Source organism: Cotesia glomerata, linkage group LG7, assembly GCF_020080835.1.
Source record: "Cotesia glomerata isolate CgM1 linkage group LG7, MPM_Cglom_v2.3, whole genome shotgun sequence".
NCBI lineage: Eukaryota > Metazoa > Arthropoda > Insecta > Hymenoptera > Braconidae > Cotesia > Cotesia glomerata.
In genome coordinates this window covers 3990093-4002035 of record NC_058164.1, presented here as the reverse complement: position 1 = coordinate 4002035, position 11943 = coordinate 3990093, and the positions used below count along the sequence as shown (strand labels likewise).

The 11943-nt window shown below is 25.4% G+C and overlaps 2 protein-coding genes across 3 annotated transcripts in view; one reads left to right on the top strand and one right to left on the bottom strand.

Moving 5' to 3' along the window:
* Positions 1 to 5272, top strand: part of LOC123269415 (protein-L-histidine N-pros-methyltransferase) — a 58756-nt gene extending 53484 nt beyond the window's left edge. Inside the window, exon 6 of the mRNA XM_044735100.1 lies at positions 5022 to 5272. The gene's annotated coding sequence lies outside the window, so the exon portion shown is untranslated. The remainder of the gene's footprint in view (positions 1 to 5021) is intronic.
* Positions 2678 to 11318, bottom strand: LOC123269414. 2 transcript variants are annotated; one of them, XM_044735099.1, is made up of 6 exons: positions 11213 to 11318; positions 9901 to 10173; positions 7231 to 8042; positions 5553 to 5675; positions 4962 to 5094; positions 2678 to 3474 (listed from the first exon to the last, which is right to left on the bottom strand). In XM_044735099.1, the coding sequence occupies exons 2-6, from the start codon at positions 10170 to 10172 to the stop codon at positions 3423 to 3425; spliced, it is 1392 nt and encodes a 463-aa protein (XP_044591034.1). In that variant the 5' UTR covers position 10173; positions 11213 to 11318; the 3' UTR covers positions 2678 to 3422. The 2 variants fall into 2 exon arrangements, with proteins under 2 accessions (XP_044591034.1, XP_044591033.1); XM_044735098.1 differs by lacking the exon at positions 11213 to 11318 and adding an exon at positions 10759 to 11147 and having other exon boundaries at positions 2680 to 3474.
* Positions 11319 to 11943: the final 625 nt, after the last annotated feature.

The window sequence follows — 11943 nt, the reverse complement described above, 5'->3', positions numbered from 1 at the left end:
AACATTAATTGTGTTAAATTAACACAGAAAAATGTTAAATTAACACAAAAAAGTGTAAAATATTTAACATAAAAATTTTTAACACAAAATTTTTTGACGCAATGACGCAAAATTTTTTACTGTGTAAATATCATATCTATAAAATCTTTTATTAAAAAGCTTATGCGACGTATTCATTGTTGTCGCTTTTCATTGCTACCTTTACACTCTTTCAATGTCTGAACCATCGTGTCGTAGATCTTATTTAAAATAAAATCGAATTTTCCCGGAGAAATGTCAAAATGACGAGGTGCCCCGAAACAGGGGGTCCGAATTCACCAAGAAATATTTATTACAAATATAATAAGCAGCCTTTACTATCAAATAATTATGAAGACTCCTTTAGTCAAATAAAATCAAACGAATTAATTTTTACATAAAAATTAGTTGGTTTATCGACAGAAAACGACTGTTTCAATTATTTAAAATATTCGAACTATTCGAATTATTCGAATTATTCGAACTATTCGAATCATTCAAACTATTCGAATTATTCGAACTATTCGAATTATTCAAACTATTCGAATATTCGATTCGAATTTCGAATCGAATAGTACTATTCGATTCGATTCGATTCGAACACTATTCGCACACCCCTACTATCATTATATTTAGTTATTAGTTTAGATAAAATAGTTGTTATTTTAGGCGTTTCGTATCAAAATCAGTTTTGTTAATTTATGGTTGCAGAGTCATGGATCGCGCGAGGATTTTTACCAAAATTTTAAAATAAATTTTTTAAATAATAGATTTCACAGCGAAAATATTAGTAAAAAGAGTTGTAGGAAATTTAATTCCCTATAAAAAAAAGTGTCATGATTTTTTTTGAACGACTAATATTTTTACTGTAATTCCAAAATTAAGATTCATAAAAAATTGATCAAAATTTTTGAAAATATCTATATTTTTAAGAGAATAAGCAAAATTTTGTGGTCAGTGTATTTATATGATAAAATGTCTACCACTGGACAATTTATGTTGATAAGTATTGAGGCTGCATTCAAAAATGCACTATCTCTAGATAGATAATTAAGGAATGACCTTGTATCTCGTGAACTATTGACATTTTTAAAGATATAAGCTCATCTCGACATTACACTCATCGAGAGCTTTCATTTGAGTACCCACATCAATTTTTCATATATTTAATATATTTATAAATATTACATATATGTATGTATATATGAAAAATATATCAAAAATGCATGTGGGTACTCAAATGAAAGGTCTCGATGAGTGTAATGTCGGAATGAGCTTATATCTTGAAAAATTTCAATAATTAAGAACTGACCTTGTATCTTGTCAACTATTGACATTTTTAAAGATATAAGCTCATCCCGATGTTACACTCATCGAGATCTTTCATTTGAGTACTCACATTAATTTTTCATATATTTATATATATTATATATATGTATATATGAAAAATATATCAAAAATGCATGTGGGTACTCAAATGAAAGGTCTTGATGAGTGTAACATCGAAATGAGCTTATATCTTTAAAAATGTCAATTATTAAGAACTGACCTTGTATCTTGTCAACTATTGACATTTTTGAAGATATAAGCTCCTCCCGATGTTACATTCATCGAGACCTTTCATTTGAGTACCCACATCAATTTATTTATATATTATATATATATATATATATATATATATATATATATATATATATATATATATATATATATATATATATGTATATATGAAAAATATATCAAAAATGAATGTGGGTACTTAAATAAAAGCTCTTGATGAGTGTATCATCGGGATGAGCTTATATCTTTAAAAACATCAATATTTAAGAAAGTACAATGCAATTTAACAAAAGTCATTAGTTAATAAATCAAAATTTTATTTATTTATAATTCACAAGTTACACGGCAGTCACATAGTGACTGCAAACTTGCTAGTAATTATAAAAATCTTAATTTTTAAACTGCGGTTTATTTATTGGTCTTAAGAAGAAAATTACAAGAGACATTTTTTTTTTAATTTAATTCTGACTAACTTTTATTTAAAAAAAAATTTTCATACGACTAATATTTTTGCCGTGATATCAAAAATTTAATACCATTAATTGAAAATTGTTATTTTTAAATTAAGGCAAAAATGCTGGCGACAGTCATGGATTAAATCAGACGTCTGATAACTTTCGTACCATAGGATTATAAATAATTAACAAATTATATCATTTGTCATTAATATATACGTTTATACATTAATTAATTTTATTTCTTACTGACCATCAAGTCATTGTAAAAATTTTTCAATTTAAAAAAAAAAGCGTAATTTATTATTAAAACTTAATTTAAACAACTAGTTTTGATACTCGGTGCCTTATAAAAAGAAAACCTGCCTGTGGAGCTTACTTTTATTAAATTATCAATATTTTAATTATTAATTTTTGATTATTATAAATAATAAAATTCAATTACTTCCATAACAGATATCCTAGTAATCTCTTTCTTAATTTAAATAAATAAATTAAAAATACTTAATAAATTTTGGCAATTATTACAATACATCGGACGAATTTTTACCATTTAAATCTTAATCAATACAAATTTATATTTTTAAAGCCTGAATAATTCGTCCAATAAATTCATTCATTTATTTTATCAATTTAATTTAATTTATTAATTATTTTTTTTTCTGTCTAAAAATATATATTATAAATACTGATCATTATTAATATATTATATTACTAATTTTATTTTTTTTCTTAATATCAGTACATTGCCAGTAGCAAGATATATAATAGTAATAAGTAATAATAAATTGTTATTACTTATACAGCAATACGCACCAATAAGCACCACTGGCAGGGTGAAACTTAAAAATTTATGGTATTCACTTAAATTAACAACTAACCAACAAAGACCGGAAAAAATATTTATTCCCGATATTTGATAACCAGACTCAAACTTCATTCGCTTTTCCTCAATTTTTATTATTAATTTTATTTATTAATTAATTATTTAATTTATTGTTTTCACTCTTTTATTATTAATTTATTTTATTAATTAAAATTCGAGACAGACCTAGATAATAATTTCTTTGACTACCGACTTTATCACAGTCCACGCATGACTTATTTTTGCCACCGTCACATCAAAAAGCCTAAACGCCAACGCTTTTTTGAGCAAACTAATCATTTATTATTTTTTATTACATTGAAAAATTTTTTTTTTATTATTTTATTCGTCAATTAAAAAATTACCGAGTTTTTTTTATTATTTTCTTTACTATTAAAGTTGATTCGATGACTCTTCGTGTGACTAGAACACAATTAGTACAAACGAGTACTAAATTATAGTGATGATCTTTAATAATTTTTAATATAATAAAAAACATATTTATAAAATTTTTTTTTTTTAAATTAATCCAATTTACGAGCTTCGTATAATTCTTCACGTACTCCCGCAGCTTTTCTATTGCATACATCAAATTTATTACCATTTTTAGCTTAAATAATAATAATCAAAAAACTGGTCACTATTATACACAATTTGAGTCTAAATATTTTTTTTAAACTACACGGAAAAAATAAGATAATTAAGAAAAGACCTTTTTTATCTTGTCAACTATTGAAATTTTTAAAGATATAAGCTCATCCCGATGTTATACTTATCGAGACCTTTCATTTGAGTACCCACATCAACTTTTCATATATTTATATATATTATGTATATGTATATATGAAAAATATATCAAAAATGCATGTGGGTACTCAAATGAAAGCTCTTGATGAGTGTAACATCCGGATGAGCTTATATTTTTCAAAGCGTCAATAATTAAGAAATGATCTAGTATCTTGAGAACAATTGACATTTTTAAAGATATAAGCTCATCCCGATGTTACATTCATCGAGACCTTTCATTTGAGTACCCACATCAATTTTTCATATATTTTATATATTTATATATATATATATATATATATATATATATATATATATATATATATATATATATATATATATTATATTTATATATATGTATAAATGAAAAATATATCAAAAATGCATGTGGATACTCAAATGAAAGGTCTTGATGTGTGTTACATCGGAATGAGCTTATATCTTAAAAAATGTTAATAATTAAGAAATGACCTTGTATCTCTTGAACTATTGACATTTTTAAAGATATAAGCTCATTCTGATGGTACACTTATCAAGACCCTTCATTTGAGTACCCACATCAATTTTTCATATATTTTATATATTTATAGATATTACATATATGTATGTATGAAAAATATATCAAAAATGCATGTGGGTACTCAAATGAAAGGTCTTGATGAGTGTAACATCGGGACGAGCTTATATCTTTGAAAATGTCATTATTAAGAAATAACCTTGTATTTTGTGAACTATTGATATTTTTAAAGATATAAGCCCATCCCGACATTACACCCATTAAGACCTTTCATTTGAGTACCCACATCAATTTTTCATATATTTTATATATTTATATATATTACATACATGTATGTATGAAAAATATATCAAAAATGTATGTGGGTACTCAAATGAAACTCTTGATGAGTATAACATTAGAATGAGCTTATATCTCAAAAAATGTCAATAGTTAAGAAAGTACAGTGCAATTTAACAAAAGTCATTATTTAATAAAGCAAAGTTTTATTTATTTATAGTTCATTAGCCACGGCAGTCACATAGTGACTGCAAAGTTACTAGCCTGGATTATACTAGCTACTATCGGAAATTTTTTTTCACCACAGATATCACTGAGTATAATCTGGGATAATATCGAATGTCATCTTGTTCTTTCCGTACACCTTCAATATACAACTTTTTTTTTTTTTATAACTCATAGCCTCAGTACAATTGTACAGATAATATTTTGACTCAAATGGTATAATCTCACTTAAAAAAGAAAAAAATTATCAACTTACAATGAAGTTGATAAATATGAAGAAGTATGATCTAATCTATGTTTATCTTCATTTTTCCAGCTGGAAACCGGAAAATGAGGCGGTGGAAGAAAACTTCTGAGCGACTGCACCAGTTGTATTGTATCAACAAGCGCTGGAACAACAAATTCAATTATTAACTTCTGATTAATAAATATCAATATCAAATATCAACATAGTATAAAAAAAAAAAAAAAAAAAAAAAAACCAAAAATATTAATTGATAGTCTTAAACATTCAACGAATTATTAGCGTCCAATTAACGAATTTTAAATTACTACGTGATATAAAAAGAAAACAAAAACACCAATTCACCCTACCTCTAAATGTATTATAACTATTAATTATTTAAAATCTTTATTTTTTTTACTGACTGATTTAACAATCTTACGAAATCAAAGTTTCTTCCTTTATAATCTACACTTATATTTTTTAATGTCATTTATTTTTATTAAAAATGAACTTATTGTTATGAAATAACTTTTTAATATTGTTTAATTATAATACTATGTATTAAGATATTAAATTGATTGTTAATTATTTAAAAATAAATCAATTTTAATGTATATTTACTTTTTTGTAGAGCTTCTGATTGTTTTCCGTAGGGCTTGCACATCGCAGGACGTACGCATGCTTTCATTCTTGACATATTTTTCATAACTTCTGCGAATGCTCGTACTATTTTTCCTCCACCAGCTGAATAATTAAATTAAAAAATAATTAATTTAAATTAATAATCTATATAATTAGGAAAATTAGGAAATTTTCTTGACGGGCATATATTTATCGTAAATTAGGTTTGATATTTTTTCAGCAATAGTAATTTATGATTTAAATAATTGAGATTGAAATATTGGTCGTATAAAAAAATTTCTTTAATTAAAAATTTTTTAAAATTGAATTTTATAAAAAATTTTTCTTATAATTTTTTCTTCAGACTAAAAAAAAAAAGCCGTAATTTCAAAATTAAGATTTTTATAATTAGCAAAAAGTTTAATCATTTATTATCTATATTATTAAGAGAATAAGAAAATTTTGTGGCCAGTGTATTTATATGATAAAATGGGTTTTTATGATTAAATTTGGTATCGTTGGAAAGGTCTTGACTTGAATTTGTGCCTTTTCAAGGTTTCATATCATTCTCACCGATAGTTAATTTATTATGATAAGTATTTAGACCGCATTCGAAAATTCTCTATCTCTAGTTACATAATTAAGAAATAACTCTATATCTTGTGAACTATTGACATTTTTAAAGATATAAGCTCATCCCGATGTTACACTCATTGAGACCTTTCATTTGAGTACCCACATCAATTTTTCATATATTTATATGTTTTATATATATGTATATATGAAAAATATATCAAAATGCATGTGGGTACTCAAATGAAAGCTCTTGATAAATGTAACATCGGGATGAGCTTATATCTTTTAATATATCAATAATAAAGAAATGACCTTGTATTTTGTGAACATTGGCATCTTTTAAAATATAAGCTCATCCCGATGTTACACTTATCAAGACCTTTCATTTGAGTACCCACATCAATTTTTCATATATTTATATGTATGATATATATGTATATATGAAAAATATATAAAAATGCATGTGGGTACTCAAATGAAAGCTCTTGATGAGTGTAACATCAAGATGAGCTTATATCTTTAAAAATGTCAATAATTAAGAACTAACATTGCTATCTTGTCAACTAATGACATTTTTAAAAATATAAGCTCATCCCGATGTTACACTCATCAAGACCTTTCATTTAAGTACCCACATCATTTTTTCATATATTTTATATATTTATATATATTATATATATATATATATATATATATATATGTATATATGAAAAATATATCAAAAATGCATGTGGGTACTTAAATGAAAGCTCTTGATGAGTGTAACATCGGGATGAGCTTATATCTTTAAAAATGTCAATATTTAAGAAAGTACAGTGCAATTTAACAAAAGTCATTATTTAATAAAGCAAAATTTCAATTTTTTATATTTCACAAATCACGACAGTCACATAGTGACTGCAAGGTTACTAGTAATTCTTAATTAAGAAATTACGTTGAAAATATTGGTAGTAAAAAAAAATATAAAAGAGATTTATGATGGAAAATTAAATTTTCCTCAACATTTTTACAACTTTAATATTTCCGGAAATAAAAATCTTGGACCTATTTATTATAAATTTTTTAACAATAAATAAAAACAATTTTTTCAATTAAAACTTACTGTCTGAATTAGAAGAATTAGGACGCGAATTTTTGTCATCATTAGCCCAAGCGCCGTTGTGTAGCGCAAGTAAATCCTTATTGGCATTACTGAGTCCCTGGAGATTGCCAAGACCCAGACTATTGAGTCCTTCGATGCTGTCAATATTATTAGACCTCAAAAAATCTGTGAGTTTATGATCATTCATCGCAGCAGCGGCCACTGCTGCAGCATTATTATTAGCCATGATAGACTCGTAATGATGCTTTCCTAAAGACTGCTTGCGTTCCTGAGAAGAAGCCGGTCTGTGGGGAATATTAAGCGAAGGACGACTTGGAGGCCGCTGCTGGAGATTCATCTGGGTGGTGTTCCGCTGCTGAAGCTCCGACAAGTCGCTGGAAGAGGAGCCAGCGACAGGCATGTGACTGCTGTTGGACTGGGAGTTGCTCATCCCGAAGTCAGAGTTGTGCGAGAAGCTGGACCTGAGCAGCGAGGCAGCGGCTTCGCTGTCCTGGATGTAAGTTGGAGCCATGTGGCCCATCTTCTGGGTCAGCTCCATCTGGTTCTTGTAGTATCGACACGCTGGGTTGGGACAGTTTTGGACCACTTCGATTATAAACTCCTTCTCCATGCCGAAACACTCACGGCCGATGGTGTAAGATTCCATTACAGCTCTCACGGTCCCCTCGAGACCCAGGTGCAATCCCGTCGGCCCGTTCATGTGCTTCAGCATCACTGCGTTTGCAAAATGCTCGTAGGGAAGTATTATTTTACCATTTTCTCGTAATATCAAACGACCGTGGGCGTCCAATGCTACTCTAGATGCCATCATTCTGAAAAATAAAATTATTTTTATGATACTGACATCAGCAGGCATTGAAAAAAAATTTTTTTTTTTTTTTTTATTACATATCAATTCTAAAAAAAAAATATTTTTAATAAATTAGCACTTAATTTTTTTATGAAAATTAATTTAGCAGACATTTTTGAATTTTAATAAATAAATTATGTCAAAAAAAATGAGAAAAAAATTGACATTTAGAAAATTAAAAAAATAAAAAATCCAATTTTTTAGAAATAATTTTCCCGAGCATATTAATTTAATAAAAAAAAATCAAAAAATTGTCAAGCGACTGCTAACTTTGTCATAATTTTATGAAACTTAATTTAGCAGACATTTTATAATTTTAAGAATTTTTTTAATAAATAAATTATATAAAAAAAAAATAAGAAAAAAATTGACATTTAGAAAATTAAAAAAATAAAAAATCCAATTTTTTAGATGATATTAAAGTTAGCTGTCACTTGACCATTTTTTTTAATTTTATTCAACAAAAAAAATTTGTTCCGAAAAATTATTTTTAAAAAATTGCATTTATAATTTATTAAATTTTCTAAATGTCAATTTTTTTTCTTATTTTTTTTAGGCAGTAATTTATTTATTAGAAAAATTATTAAATATCTGCTAAATTAATTTTCCTATTTTTTATAAATAATTTTTCGGAGCAAATTTATTTCTTAAAGAAAAATCAAAAAATTGTCAAGCGACTGCTAACTTTAAAGTCATAATTTTTTTTAATTTCTAGATTTGAAATTTTCTTATTCAAATTTTTTCATAACAATTTAGTTATAAAAATCTAAAAAATTAACAGATTCCTTGTGGAAAAATTTCTCTGAAATAACTGTGAAAAAATTTTAATAAGTACGAATCATAGTTCATGAAATTTTTTATTTTCTCAAAAAGTCTTATTAAGTTGGGGAAACTCTACATTCGACTCAGAAAGTCAGATTTTTTGCAAGATTTAGGACTCTGCCAGAAGTTATTCATAGTTATTAAAACTTCTTGTAGAAATTCTTGTGGAAATAATTCTCTGAAAAAACTCTTGAAAAGTCAAATTTTCCCTGCAATTTGGGGCTTTCCCAAAGAGTTATTATGAGTTGATAAAACTTATTCAGTTTATTAAGAGATATGTCTGTGAATTTGAATGTAATTGATTTTTTTAATAATTAACAAAAAATATTTTATTTTAAAAAAGCTCGATCGCTAATTATTCATTAAAGTGCGCGCGCATGTAAGGTTATCAAACCTTTAACTTAATTTTTTTGATAACAATACTAAAATCAGTAGACATTTGACAATTTTTTATATTTTTATAAAAATTATATCATAAAAAAATGGAGTAAAAAAATTCTGCATGTAAAATTTAAAAACAAATTACAGGTGTGTTAAAATAATTTTTTTTTTTTTAATTTGTAATAAAATTTAAAAAAATTGTCAGATGTCTGCTAATTTCTCGAAAATAGGTTTTTTTTTAATTAATTTTTTCAACATTAAAAACTATTTAACTCAGAATAATAATGATTGTATCCAAAAGAGCATTTTTTTACATAGTCAAAAATGTAATAACCTGAATTCCGATAAAAGGCATAATTTCTGAGTTACAATTTTTCGGAAGTTAAGTGAGGTCAATTTGAGAAATGTGTACTCCGAGAGAGTTAATAATACTGTTTATTTTTACTAAGCATCACTAATTAAGAATTTATTTTTGTATAATTTTCGAGATAGATTTTTAGAATTAAAAATTTATAAATTATAAATTAATTTGATGTTTTATGCCGATAGGCGTTCAAATAAATAAATAAATAAATTTCAATATAATCTAAATTATAATAAAAAAAAATTTTAATTACTGTAAGTATGCAGCACTGGGTAACATGGAAGCCTCTTTCAATTCCGTAAAACACTGGAGCAATTCAATACTAGGATTCCATCCTTTGTTTTGTAAATATAATTGCAAAAGCATGTACATTTTCTCAGTAATATACCCAGCACCGCTGGGTGAACCTTGTGGGTATCCAGAGTTACCGCCCCCGCCTCCAGCTCCTCCAGTTCCTGTTGGTGGACCCATCTCTGTTTGCATTCCTTTAGCGACGATATTTTTCATTTTTTCTGCCAGGTCCATGCTGAAATTATGAAAATTAAGTTTTTTTTTTTTTAATGAAAAATTATTTTAAAAAAATAAAAACAAATTTTTTATTTGTAAAAAACTTGAAAAATTATAAGATCAATTTTAAAAAAATATTCTTTAGTTTTAATTTAATAAATGAAAATTAATTTAGCACATATTTAATAATTTTAAATATTTTATAATGGCAGAAAAAAATTAGAAAAAAAAAATTAACATGTAGAAATTTAAAAAAATATAAAGTGCAATTTTTTAAAAATAATTTTTGGAACAAATTTTTTTGTTCAATAAAATTAAAAAATTTTCAAGTGACTGCTAACTTTAATGTCATATAAATTATTGCAAAAAAAATTGACTTGTAGAAATTAAAAAAAAAAAATAAAAAATGCAATTTTTTAAACACAATTTTTTTGAACAAATTTGTTTGTTAAAAAAAAAATAAAAATATGGTCAAGTGACTGTTAAATTTAATAATTTAAATAATTATTAATTATATTAAATAAAATGTAAAATTTCTAAATTTCTCTTAATAGTCATGCAATAATTATTAACAAGAAATAAAATAAAATAATAATAAAATCACCATGTTGATTCCGTAGAAGTTGCGGATTTACATTTTCCGGAAACTATTTATATTTGTTAATTTTATTAACATTATTACCATTAACATTGCTATCACTATCACTATCACTGTTAAAATATGTGCGTAATGGTCATGTTGCGTGTTGGTTATATGTAATTCCAATTATATTTATTGTATTAAATATATATATCAGCCAGTGATTTATGGGTGTGATTTTTTGCCCGTACTTTCTACGACCATTGTTGTTTTTTGGCGATGTAGAATGTAATGCACGAATTCGCGTTCACTAACCACGGAATGGAGAGAGAGAATAATAGAAATAATAATAATAATAGTAATAAAATAAAAAAGGAAAGAAAGATTTTAATTTCGCGAGCCACCGCGCCCCTTTGCTTAAATCTCCCATCAATTATTTTCTTAAATAAATAAATAAATTGTTGTTGTAAATACTTACCCCGGGTTTTTAATATTACTTTTTATTTATTTATATATTATTGTTTACTCTTACGCAGCTCATTCTTGTAATTTATCTCTAGTTTTTTATTAAATTGCAAATATTCGCGAATATTTATTTCTTGGAACTCTCGACAGGGGTCACTTTTTTGAATTTGAATTTTGGCGCGAATTTTATCGTAAATACAGTCGCGGCTTTTTTATGATTTTAAATCAATAAATCTTACGCTTAAAATTAAATAAAGTTTTAAATTATCATTTAGATAGATACATTAAGAGTTAAGAACTAATAAATAATAAAAATCATTTAAAAAAATTAATTCTCATTCATTTTAAAAAAATAAAAAATTTCTGTCAGTCTTGTTTGGTAACTTAAATCCATTTAGGAGAAAAATTAAAAAAATTAAAAAAAATTTTATTATAATTTTAATATAATTATATGTACATTTATTTTACTTTCTAATTTTATTCCTCAGTATTTAAAAAAACAATATATAATACACAAAGTCTTATTTAGTAATTAATAAATACTTGGCAATATATAAAGCTTTTGACACTGTCAATCATAAAATATTGATGGATAAACTATGGAGGTATGGAATTAGGGGTATACCACATCAACTCCTAAAATCCTATCTATATAATAGATCCCAAGTAGTTAAATTAAATAATACTATTATTAATTAATTAATAATACTGGCAGTTATATTATATTTTTAAATTCCTTGTTAC

Excerpts from the sequence above, each read along its gene's own strand:
- LOC123269414 (XM_044735099.1), bottom strand. The coding sequence starts at position 10,172 with ATGGACCTGGCAGAAAAAATGAAAAATATCGTCGCTAAAGGAATGCAA. Across the intron at positions 8,043-9,900 it reads CCCAGTGCTGCATACTTACA|AATGATGGCATCTAGAGTAG; the intron begins GTAATTAAAATT and ends TTTATTTTTCAG. Across the intron at positions 5,676-7,230 it reads TAATTCTTCTAATTCAGACA|CTGGTGGAGGAAAAATAGTA; the intron begins GTAAGTTTTAAT and ends TTAATTATTCAG.